Raw genomic sequence first — 19,768 nt, 5'->3', positions numbered from 1 at the left:
CACCCTCGGCCATCTCTGTGTGGAGTTTGCATGTTATCGCCGTGCATTGCAAGGTTTCCTCCCACATTCCAAAAACATGCTAGGTTAATTGTTGACTCCAAATTGTCCATAGGTATGAATGTGAGTGTGAATGGTTGTTTGTCTATAGTGGTTAGTGCACAGTCCACACAGCTATGAGACCTGAGTTCGAGTCCACCCTCAGCCATCTCTGTGTGGAGTTTGCATGTTCTTCCCATGCATGCGTGGGTTTTCTTCCAAAAGCATGCTAGGTTAATTGCCGACTTCGAAGACAGCTGGGATAGGCTCCAGCACCCCCTGTGACCATTGTGATGATAAGCGGTAGAAAATGAATGAATGTTTATCGTATGGCTGCACGGCGACCGAGTGGTTACCATGTAGGCCTCGCAGCTAGGAGAGCCGAGTTCAATTCCACCCTCCACCCAGTGACGTCACTGTTTTGAATTACCCATTGTACAATTCCCAGCTACGACTCATTAATAATGAGGCGTTCAAAAGAACCGATTCATCCGTGAACGTTTCAACACTTTTCCATAGAACAACGGCATGAACGGAGGGAGCGCTTTGGTCAGCCATACGGTCTCTTTGTCTCTCAGTGGGTGGAGGCAGGCACGTTAATAGCGTTACTAATAGTACTACGACCAATCCCCGGGTACTATGTGTTGGTACTGTATTGGTTCAAATGTGAAAGGTACCCAGCTCGATGTCTCAAGAACATGTCTTGATTGTTCATGCAGACCTTCGAGCTGCAGAGAAAAATGTGTGTTTTGCCATTTTTGAAGACTTTCATGATGTGAACAACTGAGTCACAATTCAGTTCCTTGCAAACATCAACATTTCAAGTATTGTGATAAAAGCATATGACGGGTTTAAGAAAATAATAGAATAGAAAAGAAAAATACACAGAAGAGTCTGTGTGTGATTTTTTTTTTGTTTTTTTTTGGGCCTGTTGTCACGCAACACCCCCCCCCCCTCCCTCCCTAGTGGGAAATTCATTGTGGCACCGAACACAAACAGCAGCGGTGTAAACAGTGTGAGTAACACCAAGCAAAGTCGCCTAGCAGTCACGAACTCTTCTCTCGGTGTTATGACAAGCTCGGAGAACTTTTATTCCCCAGATGCTCTCAATCCTGTCCCACGTCTCAGCCCAAGGCGCACTGCAGTGTGCAAAGTCAAGGCAATGATTGTAAGGAAAGGGGAAAAAAATGTGTGAAGAAAGTCAGTCGGCGCCGTCAATCTCTGATATAAGCAGCTACTTTCACATATTCCTTGATTCTTATTACTTATTTCTTTCACCAGAAAAATACCGTACAATATCGTAATAAGTACAAAACATAGTGGTTAAAAATACATGCTATACATCAGGGGTCTCAAACACGCGGCGCGCGGGCCAAATGTGGTCCGCAGGACACTAGTTTGAGGCCCCCCGCCTTGATATGAAAGTTTAATGTTAGTTTGATATGGATGCTGTATGGTATCATGTACCCAGAAAAAATTATTACGTTTGATTAATGTTCATGTTAAAGGTTAAATAACTGTTAATAGTTATCCTCCCTATCCGTGTGGAAGTGGTAAGTTCTTGGCTATTTAAGTTGAAAGGAAATAACTTGAAGGCTACTGTTTAGGTCGCTAGCTCTCTAGTTTGCGATAAATGTGACTATAGTCGTGTTTTGTCATGTCTACAGGGCTCTAATAATCTGAAAAAAATAATTTGTCTACCCACCAACTATATGTGGTTTCTTAAGTTTTTATTATTTGTTGTTTTATTATTATTATTATATTTATTTATTACTGATTGATTTTCTTTATTCTTGATTTGTTTATTTTTCATCTTATTTTGTGTAGAAAAATAAAAAGTAAGATATTTGAGAACAGTGGAATGTTTTATCAGAGCTTTTATTGTAGAAAATTGGAACCAAAGTGAAGTTTTAAAAAAAAAATAGTTTTTAATAAATGCGTTTTTTTGGGGTTTTTTTTGGAAAACCTGATGCGGCCCAGTCTCACCCAGACCCTAGCTCCAGTGGCCCCCAACTAAATTGAGTTTGAGACCCCTGCTATACATATTATATGTATAAATATATATTTATATAATATAATGACTTAGATACATTTTTAAAAATTTGTAAAAGTGGATTTAAATGACATTAAACGGGGTCATTGGATGTCAGAAGGAGAGGAAATGAATCAGAACCCCTTGGATGTTTTTTTTAAGTCCTGTCATGTACAGGTGAATAAGTGATGGATGGACGATGAGGAAAAAAGACTAATAGGGAGATGGCGTCTTCCCAGAAGAGGGGAAGGATTGATGAACGAATGAAGAGGAGGGATGGGAAGATCAAGGCCTAATTGGCTGTGACCTGGCAGTAAACACCGCAGCTAGCGCGCGACCGAACGAGGGAGTGATGAGCGAGAGAAATAAATGGAGAGAGAGCCAGCGGAGAGCAGTCGTATTTTACACCAAGGTTGTGTCCTCATGTTAAACACGCCATAGCTTTGTGAGCAGGGCTGGTCCGCCAAGAGACAGGAGGGGGGGGGGGGGGGGGGGGGGCACTTACTATGGTACCCATTATGTCATTGGATGGTCATATCACCTTGTACTTTGGTACGGGATTAAAAAAAAACACAAAAAAAACTTAAACTATATTATGAAAGCAGGAAGTGAACAAATGTAACAGTTACTGATTGTAAAAGTACCAGATGGATGGGTGGGATTTAATAAGCTTTGCTTCTTCCTACTCCTTTTGGACATGTGGAACTGGGAACTGATTATGTGATGCATTCAATTGTAATCTGATGCATGTTCAAATGAAATTAAACCATTACCATTACTCTTAAACGCAGGCTTTAAGCATATTTAAGCATAACAAGCTACTGAGCTAAATAGTTGGCCTCTAATTTATTTATTGTAAAGGTTTCAAATGGAGTTAAGAAGCCAAAAACGTACCACTTCCACATGGAATGGGAGAACTTGTTTTCACTTTTTCATGTCGGACAGGTCATGATGTTAAGGTCATGTCATGTAAGGTAATGTCTCTTTAATGTAATATGACTTGTCAGTCGATCATTTTTGAGTAATAGTAAACCACAAAACAGCGATCATGAATTAATACATTTTGGAAAAAACACGTTTGAGACACAAAATGACTCAAAGGAAGTACTAGTGGACCGTGGACCATGGTGGTGCTCCACAACTACTGTTTCAACCCCCTGACAGTAACCCAAGAAATTTCTAAGCAATCAAGGAAGTATAATATTAAATCAATAATTATATTAACTCATATTAGCCCCGGGCTATTAAAAAAAAAAAAAAAAACGACAGCCAATTATTCCCCCTTGTAATTACAAAGACCTTATTTTCACTTTAAAGATTTTTCATCCCACATACACTTACCATCATCATAAGAATCCCCATGCAGCTGATAACCCCTGAAGAGACACTATACTGGATGTATTTCATCAAGGAACCTATTTTACCCAATTACTCATCTTATAACCGTCAATAGGATAAGGACACCGTGCAGTGACTCTTCATTAGTACTGCGTCCCCTACACATGCCAAAGATAATCTTAAGTCAATGGGGAGGTCGGGGTGATGCATCTTCTTGTTTTTTATCACAATACATGATGGGAGATGCTTCAGTCCACCGCTTTAACATTATTAGAGCACTCTAGATGTGAACTAACAACCCCATACTCACCTTAAGCCGACCCTCATTTATCATGGTTAATTAATTCCGGCCCCATCCATAAGTGAATTCCCGCAAAGCGGCATATTTTTATATTTTAACATAGAAAACCTGTTTATGGCCTTCTAAATACTGTTTTTAACATTATTAGAGCCCTCTAGATGTGAACTAACAACCCCATACTCACCTTAAGCTGCCCCTCTTTTATCACGGTTAATTGATTCCCGCCCGTGAAGTGTGATATTTTCATAATTTTGGCATAGAAAACCTGTTTATGGCCTTCTAAATACTATTTTTAACATTATTAGAGCCCTTTAGACATGAACTAACAACCCCATACTCACTTTAAGCCGCCCCTCATTTATCACGGTTAATTGATTCCCGCCCCATCCATAAGCGAATTTCCGTGAAGTGTGATATTTTCATAATTTTTGCATAGAAAACCTGTGTATGGCCTTCTAAATACTGTTTTTAACATTATTAGAGCCCTCTAGACGTGAACTAACAACCCCATACTCACCTTAAGCAGGCCCTCATTTATCACGGTTAATTAATTCCCGCCCCATCCATAAGCAAATTTCCGTGAAGTGTGATATTTTCATAATTTTTGCATAGAAAACCTGTGTATGGCCTTCTAAATACTGTTTTTAACATTATTAGAGCCCTTTAGATGTGAACTAACAACCCCATACTCACCTTAAGCCGCCCCCTCATTTATCACGGTTAATTAATTCCGGCCCCATCCATAAGTGAATTTCCGCGAGTGGGATATTTTCATAATTTTTGCATACAAAACCTGTGTATGGCCTTCTAAATACTGTTTTTAACATTATTAGAGCCCTTTAGATGTGAACTAACAACCCCATACTCACCTTAAGCCGGCCCTCATTTATCACGGTTAATTAATTCCCGCCCCATCCATTCGCGAATTTCCGTGAAGTGTGATATTTTCATAATTTTTGCATAGAAAACCTGTTTATGGCCTTCTAAATACTGTTTTAACATTATTAGAGCCCTCTAGATGTGAACTAACAACCCCATACTCACCTTAAGCCGCCCCTCATTTATCACGGTTAATTGATTCCCGCCCCATCCATAAGCGAATTTCCGTGAAGTGTGATATTTTCGTAATTTTTCCATAGAAAACCTGTTTATGGCCTTCTAAATATTGTTTTTAACATTATTAGAGCCCTCTAGATGTGAAATAACAACCCTGTACTCACCTTTAAATTGTATTACTCAATATAGTCAGTATATCAGAGAAAATAGGACATATGAGACATAATTAAATCACATCAGTCACACAGTAGCAGTGTTGTTGTTGACAGCGTACTTCCTGCAATGTCTATTGTCTCATCAGTGTATTATAATGGCAGCTGTCATTCATTCATTTTTGCTTATCCTCACGAGGGTGATGGAACTTATCCCAGCTGTTTTTGGTGAGGACTGGTCGCCAGCCAATCACAGGGCACATATAGACAAACAACCATTCACACTCACATTCAATTAACCAATTTACCTAGCATGTTTTTGGGAATTTTGGAATGTGGGAGGAAACCAGGGAAAACCCATGCACGGGGAGAACATGCAAACTCCACACAGAGATGGCTGAGGGTGGGATTGAACTCCGGTCTCCTAGCTATGAGGTCTGAGCGCTAACCACTCGAGCACCGTGCAGCCATTTAAGACCAAAGTAAAACCCATATTTGTGTGTGTCACAGTAAATTTGTTCCCTAGAGAACCTTAGTGACGGGGAGGCAGATTTGTGGGGAACAGGAAGTCACATCAAAGGTTCTTAATGACATTATGTTTTCAGTCCATTTGGACTTAGTTTCTGTTTTCTAAAAGAACACGATGGTCATCTTCTGGCATGCATTTGGTAGTTTTTGTCTCTATAACTTCTTAACCATCTGAAGGCTCGCAGGGCTCCTGAATACCAAACCTCATGGATCATCATGCCTTCATGCAGTAGAATCTCTGCTAGCCCTAATATGCAAACGCATTATGGATTTGCACTCAGCGTGTACCCATGCCTCTCCCTGCCAGTGTGCGTGCGCGTGCGGTTCCACATATTAAAGTGATTACAGTTGAGGGAACATATTTGCATCGGTTTGATTTGCCATCCATCGAGCTCACCCTGTACCTCTTCTTGCATGGGTGCTCTCCTTTCATTTTCCTCTTCTCCACGTTTTGCTCAAGACTATATATCCAAACTCATGTGGATACTTCCTAAACCTTTTTTACCTTCATTTTATTTTAAGTTTTCACACGTTATCGACATAAAAAAGGTTGTCCTCGACTCAGCAGATGAACTGAGAAAGTATTTACTGTACGTGTCTATCATATGACCAATACTATTCATTCATTTTCTACGGCTTTTCCTCACAAGGGTCGCATGGGGGTGCTGGAGCCTATCCCAGCTGTCTTTGTGCAAGAGGCGGGGTACACCCTGGACTGGTGGCCAGCCAATCACAGGGCACATATAGACAAACAACCATTCACACTCACATTCATACCTATGGACAATTTGGAGTCGCTAATTAACCTAGCATGTTTTTGGAATGTGGGAGGAAACCTTGCAATGCACGGGGAGAACATGCAAACTTCACACAGAGATGACCGAGGGTGGAATTGAACCCTGGTCTCCGTGCCGCCGACCAATACTATATAAACACATATTTGTCACTTTAGCAATTAAGACATTTAGTACTGCGTGTAGCACGTGGAAACTGAAAAAAAAACTATTAAAAAATGAGCTTTTGTTTGTTTATTTCGGCTTTTTCCTGGTTACGGAGCAAAGCAAAAAATGTAAACAAAAGAGGGCAACAAACTAAAAAATAAAAAGTGCTAAATAAAATACATAGGTTCATAATCCTAAATTACACCATAAATTACATCAGTTTAAGTTGCACAGCGGACGAGTGGTTAGCACACACACCTCACAGCTAGGAGACCAGGGTTCAATTCCACCCTCGGCCATCTCTGTGTGGAGTTTGCATGTTCTCCCCGTGCATTGCAAGGTTTCCAAAAACATGCTATTGTCCATAGGTATGAATGTGAGTGTGAATGGTTGTTTGTCTATATGTGCCCTGTGATTGGCTGGCCACCAGTCCAGGGTGTACCCCGCCTCTCGCCTGAAGACAGCTGGGATAGGCTCCAGCACCCTCTGCAACCCTTGTGAGGATAAGCAGTAGAAAATGAATGAATGGATCAAAAATGGTGGTGTCAGAAGTGGGATCTGCCAGTTAGCAGGACCCCTTGGAGGAAGTTACGTCATTAAAAACATTTTGGAAAATTTTGTTTTAGATGCTGACTGAGCAGCCTCACAAGCTTTTGTGCCATGTTAGTAAAATTTTGGTGAAAAATGTTACCGTCAATCAATCAAACTGGTATTATAATATTTTCTAAGGCTAAAAAACTGCATAACCTTCAATGGGATTTCTTTTAGTTGAATTTTCCCAGGGTTGTGGTCCCTTGTAGCCCCTCTCTCATGTCTCCTCCATGGTGTTCCTCCTCCTTCCCCTCCTTGCCCTTCCTCCCTGCCAGCGAGGCCTGCAGGGTTTTCAGCAGCATTACAGCATGTAAACCTCGGATTACAGCAGCCGAAGTCTGCCTAGGATTGCATGCCTCTGTGGATCACAAAATACACAAGCGTGCGGGATAACACACCCACCACCTACCCCCCGACACCACTTACACATTCCGCACATTTGCATACAGCAGTGGACACACACTAAGGAGTACACAAACACCGTGGGTACACAATCCACACACACACACACACACACTCGACAAGCTGATGCGGACCACGAAAACTCCCCAGAGGATTAGCTCTCATCTCTTCCTCCTGTTGGTGTGCTCATCCACTCTCTGCACTTTTGTGCGTGTCTTACTGGTACTTCAAGGACACCCATAAGGGAACCCTTGTTAAGGCTACCGACAAGGTTATCACGTTCCATCTGTGCCCTGTAGAAATGACATTTTGATGACACTGTTAAAGGAGAATATTAAATGACTACAGATGCCAGATTGCAACACTCCTTAGAATAATAGCCGTGCGCTTGAAGTCGTTAAATCTGTGGGTTTTTTCACCCAAAAATGTTTTGACTCAATCTATCCATCCATTTTTCTCCGGTTATCCGGGTCCGGGTCAGGGGGCAGCAGTCTCAGTAGGGAAGCCCAGACTTCCCGGTCCCCGGCCACCTCCTCCAGCTCCACCGGGAGGACACTAAGGCATTCCCAGGCCAGCTGTGAGATATAATCCATCCAGCGTGTCCTAGATCTGCCCCGGGGTCTTTTCCTGGCTGGGCATGCCCAGAACACCTCACCAGGGAGGCGTCCGGGAGGTATCTGGATTAGATTAAGTTAGAGATTCACCTTCTGGAACAGAATGATGCTAACCAAGGCACCACTATAAATGTCTGTTCTTGGTTTTCCAAATAAATGACTTCCAGGTTGTGTTGTTCCCAAATACATTTATTAATTCAGTGTGCTGGAGCCTATCCCAGCTGGTTTTGTGCAAGAGACGGGGTACACCCTGAACTGGTGGTCAGCCAATCACAGGGCACATATAGACAAACAACCATTCACACTCACATTCATATCTATGGACAATTTGGAGTCGCTAATTAACCTAGCATGTTTTTGGAATGTGGGAGGAAACCGGAGTTCTCCCTGTGCATGTGTGGGTTTTCCTCCCACATTCCAAAAACATGCTAGGTTAATTAGCAACTCCAAATTGTCCATAGGTATGAATGTGAGTGTGAATGGTTGTTTGTCTATATGTGCCCTGTGATTGGCTGGCCACCAGTCCTCGCCAAAAACAGCTGGGATAGGCTCCAGCACCCCCCGCAACCCTAAGCGGTAGAAAATGAATGAATGAATGAAGTTTTAGGAAGGCCTGCACGGTGGACAAGTGGTTACCATGCAGACGTCAGTTCAATTCCACCCTCGGCCATCTCTGTGTGGAGTTTGTATGTTCTCCCCGTGCATGCGTGGGTTTTCTCCGGGTACTCCGGTTTCCTCCCACATTCCAAAAACATGCTAGGTTAATTAGCGACTCCAAATTGTCCATAGGTATGAATGTGAGTGTGAATGGTTGTTTGTCTATATGTGCCCTGTGATTGGCTGGCCACCAGTCAACCCTGGTGAGGAAAAGCAGAAAATGAATGAATGACATTTTCTTTTTTGTGTATTTGTTTTGTTTTTTTTTTTCCTTTTCATGAGTGCCGTTGGAACAAAAGGTGAGGGAAAACAAAGAGAAGAGCAACATGTGCTCTGAATTTAATTCAGGCTCCATTTTGGATGTGAAAATGGAGATAAAGGTATGTGTTTGGGAACGCCGTGTTTTATATTCTGGTCAACCTTGGCTGACCTTAACTTCACTCCCATCACTCCCCCCATTTTGTGTTTATCTAGTGAGGTCCTGTTGTGCAGGATTACACATGAACTGCTATATTGCATGGATGGATGACGGGAATGCATTTCCACATGTAAACAAACACTTGGCATAGACTACAGGTCATCCAGCACTTTTTTCCAAACTTTTCCCAACTTAGCTCACTGACTGACTGACTGATTGACACTTTGACAGACACGTGGATTAATAGCCTGGCTGCTGCTGCTGCTGCCGCCTGTCTGTTCGACATTCTTAGCACAACTCCTGGATTCAGCCAATAAATCGAATGTGTTCACGGAGAGGCCATGTTTGTTGAGTGTCAAGATGATGCATTTAAATCTATCCGTATTTAAATGTAGATGTACGTACTGTAAATATTTGGCTTTCCTGGCTCTGTCATTCCATGCAACAGGGGTGTCTAAACTTTGTACCAGTTTGGTATTTTAAATAAACAAATCAAGAATAAAGAAAATCAATCAATCAGTAATAAATAAATATAATAATAATAATAAAAACTTAAGAAACCACATATAGTTGGTGGGTAGACAAATTATTTTTTTCAGATTAAAATGAACAAAGCATTATTAGAGCCCTGTAGACATGACAAAACACGACTATAGTCACATTTATACTCTTTTTATTTACAACATATTGCGCAACTGCAGGGTCTTGAGACACATGCTAACTCGCAAACTAGAGAGCTAGCGACCTAAACGGTAGCCTTCAAGTTATTTCCTTTCAACTTAAATAGCCAAAAACTTACCACTTCCACACGGATAGGGAGGATAACTATAACAGTTATTTAACCTTTAACATGAACATTAATCAAACGTAATAATTTTTTCTGGGTACATGATACCATACAGCATCCATATCAAACTAACATTAAACTTTCATATCAAGGCGGGGGCCTCAAACTAGTCTCCTGCGGGCCACATTTGGCCCGCGGGCCGCGTGTTTGTCTTTCCATGTATACCATTGTTTTCAGAAAAGGTCATTCGGAAGATTCCATTCGGAAAGAGAAAAACTCCTTATGTAAACGTGGCTACTGTGGGTGAATCTCGTCCATTTTATTCATTCCAAATCCAATAGCAAGATTTGGAGTTAAACCAGAGCAGATATGAAAGTTGAAAATGCGGAAGAGAATGGTACAATCTTGATCGCATGACATTTTCATTTGATTTCACGGTAAGATTGGTAGTTGAATCACATTTCTCCGAATCAAATCGTCCAATTTGTCGACACTCTAGTGCAGCAATACGATATATTAATAACATGACTTTGCAACTGTATCGCTTTCAATTCAGCTTAGCTGTTAAGACTGTGTGGTTACCGTTATTTTACATCTTCTACTGCCGAAACAAACGTGTCGTCAATTCAAGTGGAACTCCTCTGTTCTCCGTTCAATCTCGCCGTGTATGCGCTCATGTATTATTTCTGACTTCGCATGTATGCGCCTGTATTTTTGATAGACCCCACCGTGTGTTTAATGCCTTTTTAGATTATTCCTGCTGTGCAGCTTAACATCACTTAAAGAGTCCCGGTGGATTTACTCCTTCATCTCTTCATGCGTTTAGATGGCAGACCATGTGTGCCGCAGCATGTGCGTGCTTGCATTTTTCTGTGACGCATCAGTAAATAGAAACACCTCATACTCAGCCATAGGTTTAAATATTTACTCACGTGCTGTATATGATCACACTAGGTCGCTATGAGTTATTGACTCATGTGTCTTATTTCAATGAGTTAAAGTTCATTCATTTGTACCGCATTTTCCTCACGAGGGTCACGGGCCGTGCTGGAGCCTATCCCAGCTGTCTTCGGGCGAGAGGTGGGGTACACACTGGACTGATCGCCAGCCAATCACAGTGCACATATAGACAAACAACCATTCACACTCACATTCATACCTATGGACAATTTGGAGTCGCTAATTAACCTAGCATGTTTTTGGAATGTGGGAGAAAACCATGCAATGCACGGTGAGAACATGCAAACTCCACACAGAGACGGCCGAGGGTGGAATTGAACCCTCGTCTCCTAGCTGTGAGGTGTGTGTGCTAACCACTCGACCGCTGTGCAACCGAGTACTTTGGTACTTCTGTTAAAATAGCCTGAACGATGCTTTACACTGAGATTGCATTATTAGTATATTAAATTTTGGGCGTATTTATTTTTTTATGATTGAATGTTTGCATTGTTTTGCTCTAGTGCTTTTACAGACAAACAACCATTCACACTCACATTTATACCTATGGACAATTTGGAGTCACTAATTAACCTAGCATGTTTTTGGAATGTGGGAGGAAACCGGAGTACCCGGAGAAAACCCACGCATGCACAGGGAGAACATGCAAACTCCACACAGAGATGGCCGAGGGTGGAATTAAACCCTGGTCTCCTAGCTGTGTGGTCTGCGCGCTAACCACTCATTCGCCGTGCCGCCCTGATTTAAAGTTACTATATTAAAAAGAAATGTCCCAATAAGTCTGAGGCATTGGTTGATATCATCATTTGCTTTGTTGCCCAATTAAAAATGGAACATTGAAATTAAATGATAACACTGTTACGCATTATTGTTCCAGATTTGTTAATTCTCTGCAAAATTGCATGAAATTGGAATCTTGCAAGGCTTGAAAAGTGCTTGAATATATTTAAATAACTACTTTTACTTTATAAAACATAACTTTTTTCATTTTCTGTGTGTCCACTTGGACTACAGTCACAATTTGTAAGCAAATTGTATTTACTATTTTTTATTAAATTAAGGATTTTCAATCATAAAAATGGCAAACTAACTATTCATTCATTTTCTACCGCTTATCCTTACGAGTATTGTGGGGGTGCTGGAGCCTATCCCAGATGTCTTCGGGCGAGAGGCGGGGTACACCCTGGACTGGTCGCCAGCCAATCACAGGGCACGTATAGACAAACAACCATTCACACTCACATTCATACCTATGGACAATTTGGAGTCGCTAATTAACCTAGCATGTTTTTGGAATGTGGGAGGAAACCACATATAGTTGGTGGGTAGACAAATTATTTTTTTCAGATTAAAATGAACAAAGCATTATTAGAGCCCTGTAGACATGACAAAACACGACTATAGTCACATTTATACTCTTTTTATTTACAACATATTGCGCAACTGCAGGGTCTTGAGACACATGCTAACTCGCAAACTAGAGAGCTAGGGACCTAAACAGTAGCCTTCAAGTTATTTCCTATAAACTTAAATAGCCAAACGTACCACTTCCACACGGATAGGGAGGATAACTATTAACAGTTATTTAACCTTTAACATGAACATTAATCAAAAGTAATAATTTTTTCTGGGTACATGATACCATACAGCATCCTTATTAAACTTGCGCGGGCCGCACTAACATTAAACTTTTATATCAAGGCGGGGGCCTCAAACTAGTGTCCTGTGGGCCACATTTGGCCCGGGGGCCGTGTTTTTGAGACCCCTGGTTTAAATGGTTTATTGTGTAAAGCCATTTAAACCCACATTAAAATACATTGATGAGACAATAGCCACCACAGGAAGTATGCAGTCTAGAAAAAAAACCTCAAGGAACTGCTAACATATTATTTTCTCTCCCTCCTGTATCGGGTAATACAATTATAAAGGTGAGTATATGGATGTTATGTGATATCTAGAATAATGTTAAAAACTGTTTTTTCCATAACAAAAATATTCCATCTACATCGCAGAAATTCACTTATCGCGGTTGAATCTGGGAACCAATGAACCTTGATAAACGAGGGTTTGATTGTATTTGTGTAAATATGTGTTCAGCACTCTTTTGACCTTAAAAGTACTTAAAAAGTACTTAAAAAGTGTAACAGCGTTTAATTTAGTGTTGAGAAGGTTGTGAAGAGGGGAAAAGTGTGCATGTGTAGTAGTTGTAGTAGTAGTTGTGAGAGCATTTCCCTTGACACACATACACACATACACACACACACACACACACAGATCTTCCAAGTACTCCCAAGCAGGCAATAAAACAGCTTGCAGCTCATCTGGGAAATCAGAACAGAACTTGTTGTTGTCGCTTTCACAATAATCGTGTCGTGTTGCGTGCGTGTGTACGTGTGTGCGTGTGTGTGTGTGTGGTAACGGGGAGCGAATGAAAGGGTACGAGTGATCAGGCAGAACAAATTGTACAGCCTAATACTTCGGGTCCTGCACACGAAGCGCTTACCGTCAGTACACGACTGCTCTAATTGTAGACTTGTGTTTGTTTGCTCCTGCTTGTGTTTTTGGTTTTTTTTTGCTCCCAAATGTACTTGTATGCTGTGGAACAGCAATTATTTATTCACATGCGGCCCCATTCTGACGGGATGTGCGTCTTATTTAACTGTCAAATCAAATCATCGGGATGGCGCCTAGCTTTTCTTGTAAATGACTGCTTTGATTTATTTTATTTGCATACTTTTAAGCAAGGAAGTTTAAAAAAAACAACAATCACATATTGACTTAAATGCACCATCGGAGGTGTTTTATTATCTTGGTAACCCTGGTGCAAGTCTCCCCATGCAAGACATTAACTTTTATTTATATTATTTGACTTATTTATTTTGGCTGCATTTGCTGACAGGATGAATAGATCATGTCTCATAACCGGGTCCCCTCGATGGAATTGAACCGGACCTGGAATACGTGGGGAAAAAAAGGCGTACGAATGGACATTTCTGCTAAAAGTTCTCAAATAATTTAAAATCACATTATTAATTTCAGTCTGGCTGCACAGTGGTGAAGTGGTTAGCGTGCAGGACACCCGAGTTCAATTCCACCCTCAGCCATCTGCGGGGACTCCCACATTCCAAAAACATGCTAGGTTAATTAGCGACTCCTAATTGTCCATAGGTATGAATGTGAGTGTGAATGGTTGTTTGTCTATATGTGCCCTGTGATTGGCTGGCCACCAGTCCAGGGTGGACCCTGCCTCTCACCCGAAGACAGCTGGGATAGGCTCCAGCACCCCCCGTTAGGATAAGCGGTAGAAAATGAATGAATTATCAATTTCAGTCTGGCTGCACAGTGAATGAGTGGTTAGTGTGCAGGCCTCACAGCTAGGAGACCCGAGTTCAATTCCACCCTCTGCCATCTCCAGGGACTCCGGTTTCCTCCCACATTCCAAAAACATGCTAGGTTAATTAGCGACTCCAAATTGTCCATAGGTATGAATGTGAGTGTGAATGGTTGTTTGACTATATGTGCCCTGTGATTGGCTGGCCACCAGTCCAGGGTGTACCCCGCCTCTCGCCTGAAGACAGCTGGGATAGGCTCCAGCACCCCCCGCGACCCTTTTGAGGAAAAAGCAGTAGAAAATGAATGAATGTACCGCATTAGTACAGCACACAGAATCCTGACCCAGTTGGTCCGGAACCACTTTGGACACACAAGGAGCTAAGGAGCTGATGGCAAGAGGATTTGTCACTATTGCAGACTGGACTGCAAGCTGTGCTCACTCTGTTAGATGATGATGGGGGGGGGTGCAGGGATAGGGTTGAATTTGAATCAACGAGGGAGGGGTAGAGGAATATATTTTGAAATAGAGGGACTTGGTGTTGGTGAGAAAGGATAGAGAAGACAGAAGGACGGCTTGGTGTGCAAGCTGTTAGGAGACTGCAGTGACACATGTTGCTCATCAGCGGGGGAGACCAAAAAAAAGAGGGGGAGGGGGGTGAGTAGAGGAGGATGCTGGAGCAGTGAAATGGCTCAGCAGCTTGTCTGCTTTGCTACTGTCGCTCGTGCAACATTTGGCAGCCATGACAGAAGGAAGGCGAAGTAGTGGCACAAGCTTGGACAAGATGCAGCAGTGAGGGTTTGGCACATGAAAGAGAAGGAGAACTAGAATATGAATGAAGGCATGGAGCGCCACCAGGCTATTTTCTACCAGCTGTTAGAGAGCAGAGAGGAGAGTCACGGGGGTAGAACAACACCGCCAGAGTTTTTGCCTTTGACAGGAAAGCTGCTGCTGTGCAAAAAGATCTTCCTTCACTCCGGTATCTTCTTTCATATATACTAGCACTCCACAGACTTGTTTCAGCACTATTTACTCAAAACAACCGAGAATAAGGAGGTTTTTCCTTACCTCCATCGCCAAAGTTCCACCACCTTGAGTTACTATATCTACTGCTGGGAATTGGTGCTTGTGAAATAAAATGGACTTTATTCAGGTGGTTCTGTTTGAGTGAGTTTTTCCTTGCCTCCGTCATGCAGTGTTTGGATAGTGTTCTACATGTACAAGGAGTGCGGTTCTAGACCTGCTCCATGACATGACATAATTTCTGACTTTAGTAAGATAGCTACCCCACACTAAATCTCTAAGGGAGGGAGGTTTTTCCTTACCTCCATCGCCAAAGTTCCACCGCCTTGAGTTACTATATCTTCTGCTGGGAATCAGTGCTCGTGAAATAAAATTGACTTTATTCAGGTGGTTCTGTTTGAGTGAGTTTTTCCTTGCCTCCGTCATGCAGTGTTTGGATAGTGTTCTAGTGTTTAGTGTTACAAGGAGTGCTGTTCTAGACCTGCTCCATATGTCAAATGACTTTAGTAAGATTGCCAACCCACGCTAAATCTCTAAGGGAGAGAGGTTTTTCCTTACCTCCATCGCCAAAGTTCCACTGCCTTGATTACTATATCTACTGCTGGGAATTGCTGCTTGTGAAATACAATGGACTTTATTCAGATGGTTCTGTTCGAGTGAGTTTTTCCTTGCCTCCGTCATGCGGTGTTTAGTGTTCTATATGTACAAGGAGTGCGGTTCTAGACCTGTTCCATACGTCAAATGACATGACATAATTTCTGACTTTAGTAACGCTAACGCGAAATCTCTAAGTGAGGGAGGTTTTTCCTTACCTCCATCGCCAAAATTCCACTGCCTTGAGTAACTATATCTTCTGCTGGGAATCGGTGTTTGTGAAATAAAATTGACTTTATTCATATTCAGATGGTTGTGTTCGAGTGAGTCTTTCCTTGCCTCCGTCATGCAGTGTTTGGATAGTGCTCTATATGTACAAGGAGTGCGTTTCTAGACCTGCTCCATACGTCAAATGACATGACATAATTTCTGACTTTAGTAAGATAGCCACCCCACGCTAAATCTCTAAGGGAGGGAGGTTTTTCCTTAGCTCCATCACCAAAGTTCCACTGCCTTGAGTTACTATATCTTCTGCTGGGAATCGGTGCCTGTGAAATAAAACGGACTTTATTCAGATGGTTCTGTTCGAGTGAGTTTTTCCTTGCCTCCGTCATGCGGTGTTTAGTGTTCTATATGTACAAAAAGTGCGGTTCTAGACCTGCTCCATACGTCAAATGACATGACATAATTTCTGACTTTAGTAACGCTAACGCGAAATCTCTAAGTGAGGGAGGTTTTTCCTTACCTCCATCGCCAAAGTTCCACTGCCTTGAGTAACTATATCTTCTGCTGGGAATCGGTGTTCGTGAAATAAAATTGACTTTATTCATATTCAGATGGTTGTGTTCGAGTGAGTCTTTCCTTGCCTCCGTCATGCAGTGTTTGGATAGTGCTCTATATGTACAAGGAGTGCGTTTCTAGACCTGCTCCATACGTCAAATGACATGACATAATTTCTGACTTTAGTAAGATATCCACCCCACGCTAAATCTCTAAGGGAGGGAGGTTTTTCCTTACCTCCATCGCCAAAGTTCCACTGCCTCGAGTTACTATATCTTCTGCTGGGAATCGGTGCCTGTGAAATAAAATGGACTTTATTCAGATGGTTCTGTTCAAGTGAGTTTTTCCTTGCCTCCGTCATGCGGTGTTTAGTGTTCTATATGTACAAGGAGTGCGGTTCTAGACCTGTTCCATACATCAAATGACATGACATAATTTCTGACTTTAGCAACGCTAACGCTAAATCTCTAAGTGAGAGAGGTTTTTCCTTACCTCCATCGCCAAAGTTCCACTGCCTTGAGTTACTATATCTTCTGCTGGGAATCGGTGCCTGTGAAATAAAATGGACTTTATTCAAATGGTTCTGTTCGAGTGAATCTTTGTCAGTTAACATGTCATCAAGTGTAATGACATCAAGTGTAATGTAACGATACAAAAATGTCGCCAGAACACGGCGCGAGAATGAGACACAATAATGTCCAACTTTGTGTCAAGCTATCATGCAAAGCTAATAAAGCGCTACATGAAACACAACATCTTGCTTGTCATTTGGCAGACGCTTCCCGATGAATGATTGCACATAAATCAGCGCTTATTCGTATCAAATAGTTTCCTCAATATTACAGACGCCACATTGATTTCCCTTGAGAATCCCACGGAACATTAAAGCGCTACAACTCCAATTGTCTTGCACTTTATTGCCATTGCATTAGACGCCACACGCGTCTAATGACAAAATAAAACACACACAAATGCGAGTAGTGAGGACATTTTTAATACTGAGCTGATGACTTTATAAAATGCATCGAGAGTTTTTGGACTATTTCAATTAAAAGTATACGTTTGTTAAATGTGCTTTAGTTTGTGTTGTGTGACTTTTTTGTTTGCTAAAACCGGGATAAGACCAGCACATGCAGGAAGCATAATCGCAAGAATGCTTTGAGTCCAACCCAGGAGATCAGGCAGGAGAACCATGTGATTCCTCTCGGCCAATCAGCAAGGAAAAGTTATTTATAGGCACCGTAAAATAACTTTTAAATAAAATCAGCAAAAGTAATTGCAGTATAAAACATGATCAGGGGTAAGATAATATCAAAATAAAGTATATCAATAAGATTTACAATTTTTATGTTGGAAAAATAAGTTATATTATATAAAAATAATGGCAAAAAAAATGAAAAATGATTATAAAAATTATGATAAATCTGACCTATTGTGTTAAACAATGTCAAAGTTTCAGATAATGAGCTTAGTATTATAATTAACAAAGCATTATTAGAGCCCTGTAGACATGACAAAACACGACTATAGTCACATTTATACTCTTTTTATTTACAACATATTGCGCAACTGCAGGGTCTTGAGACACATGCTAACTCGCAAACTAGAGAGCTAGCGACCTAAACGGTAGCCTTCAAGTTATTTCCTTTCAACTTAAATAGCCAAAAACTTACCACTTCCACACGGATAGGGAGGATAACTATTAACAGTTATTTAACCTTTAACATGAACATTAATCAAACGTGATATTTTTTTCTGGGTACATGATACCATACAGCATCCATATCAAACTAACATTGAACTTTCATATCAAGGCGGGGGCCTCAAACTAGTGTCCTGCGGGCCACATTTGGCCCGCGGGCCGCATGTTTGAGACCCCTGGCTTAGAGCATTTGGAAGTATTTGGACTTCACAGTGAACCTTGTGAGAAATCAGCAGTTCCAGCCATCTGGTGACTTCTATATGGGCGTGTCAGGGTACAAGCTAAGTGGGCGTGTCTGGAGGCAGACGGTGGGTGGAATAAATTAAATAAATAAAATAGACCGTTTTGGAAAAATCAAGGCAATACAGCTGGAATAGGTGCATATTCTGGAAGATCTAGAAAGCTTATTGTGCGGGTTATTGTGTGTAGCTGCTCTACAGGAGTCCACAAATTGGGACATTTGTGGAAATGGGACATGCAACACTGCACAAACTGTAAGTGAAAATCATTTTTAAGGCTAATGAATAGCATAAAGACATTACCGTCGGCTACTAATAAAAGTGTGAAGCAGTCAGTCCATAGGGTAAAACTGACGAGACACAATGACTCACCCGCTTAATATGTGTGCACACACCCCCACAAATGCACATATATTTACCAGTGTTGCTGGCGAAATGAGGACTTAACAGGGGTTGCAGAGATAAGACACGCATGTCCTCATCAGAGTCAAAACAAGAGAAAAATACAGCAGACGCACAGCGTAGTATAATATTCAGTAAAACATACATTTCTGTGTTCTTGGACTTACTCTATTTGGCGATATATCACAAAATCCTGCATATGTGTTTTATTTTTTAATTACATCATTTTTCCTGTTCCTTACCTCCCTGCAGGGAAGCCGAGGGCGTTTGATCTGTGATGTCAAAAAGACGAAGAAAGTACGGTCGGGGAGCGCTTAAAAATTAATAAATAAATAAATAAATCACAGGTGCAGACGGAATTTGAGTATAAAAGGAAAAAGAATTTGACAAGATTGTACGCGCAGAAGTAGGCCATAATAGAAAGTAGGACAAGAGAAGATAAAATATTCAGGAGTTGGATATGTGTTTTTACTCTTTTCATTGATGTCTTCCAGACAATCTTTGTCATGTAATGTGTATCCCAATCGTTTCCATGCAAATAGATATATATACCTTGTGTTTTCTGTGTGTTCACTTCAGCTGGCTACATGGGATCCGGTCCACGGCCTGAATGGCACTTTGACAGACAGGAAGTTGGAGAACAACATGCGAGGAGTGGTGCTGAGAGTCGTCACTGTCCTGGTGAGTATCACTCTCACCACTCTTGATGTCTCAACTTGTTCCTAAAGCAGGGGTCTCAAACACGCGGCCCGCGGGCCAAATGTGGCCCGCCGGACACTAATTTGAGGCCCCCGTCTTGATATGAAAGTTTAATGTTAGTGCGGTCCGCGCAAGTTTGATATGGATGCTGTATGGTATCATGTACCCAGAAAAAATTATTACGTTTG

General features: G+C 41.6%; 1 protein-coding gene and 1 long non-coding RNA gene across 6 annotated transcripts in view; one reads left to right on the top strand and one right to left on the bottom strand.

The window, feature by feature from the left end:
- Positions 1 to 19,768, top strand: part of grid2 (glutamate receptor, ionotropic, delta 2) — a 487,185-nt gene that overhangs the window by 346,641 nt on the left and 120,776 nt on the right. For all 5 annotated transcript variants that reach the window (XR_009129664.2, XM_058071482.2, XM_058071485.2 and 2 more), the window contains exon 9: positions 19,461 to 19,562. Coding sequence is in view for 4 of the 5 variants with exons in the window: in XM_058071482.2 (XP_057927465.2) it covers positions 19,461 to 19,562 (102 nt within the window). In the remaining variant the exon portion in view is untranslated. The remainder of the gene's footprint in view (positions 1 to 19,460; positions 19,563 to 19,768) is intronic.
- On the bottom strand, positions 6,919 to 17,494 carry LOC131128557 (uncharacterized). Its single transcript, XR_013627155.1, has 5 exons — positions 17,031 to 17,494; positions 16,776 to 16,833; positions 16,272 to 16,306; positions 15,723 to 15,745; positions 6,919 to 7,670 (listed from the first exon to the last, which is right to left on the bottom strand). It is a non-coding gene; the product is annotated as an uncharacterized LOC131128557 (long non-coding RNA).

This window comes from Doryrhamphus excisus, linkage group LG3, assembly GCF_037039965.1.
Source record: "Doryrhamphus excisus strain RoL-2023G ecotype Guam linkage group LG3, RoL_Dexc_Guam_v1.1, whole genome shotgun sequence".
NCBI lineage: Eukaryota > Metazoa > Chordata > Actinopteri > Syngnathiformes > Syngnathidae > Doryrhamphus > Doryrhamphus excisus.
This window is presented reverse-complemented; position numbering and strand designations above follow the sequence as displayed.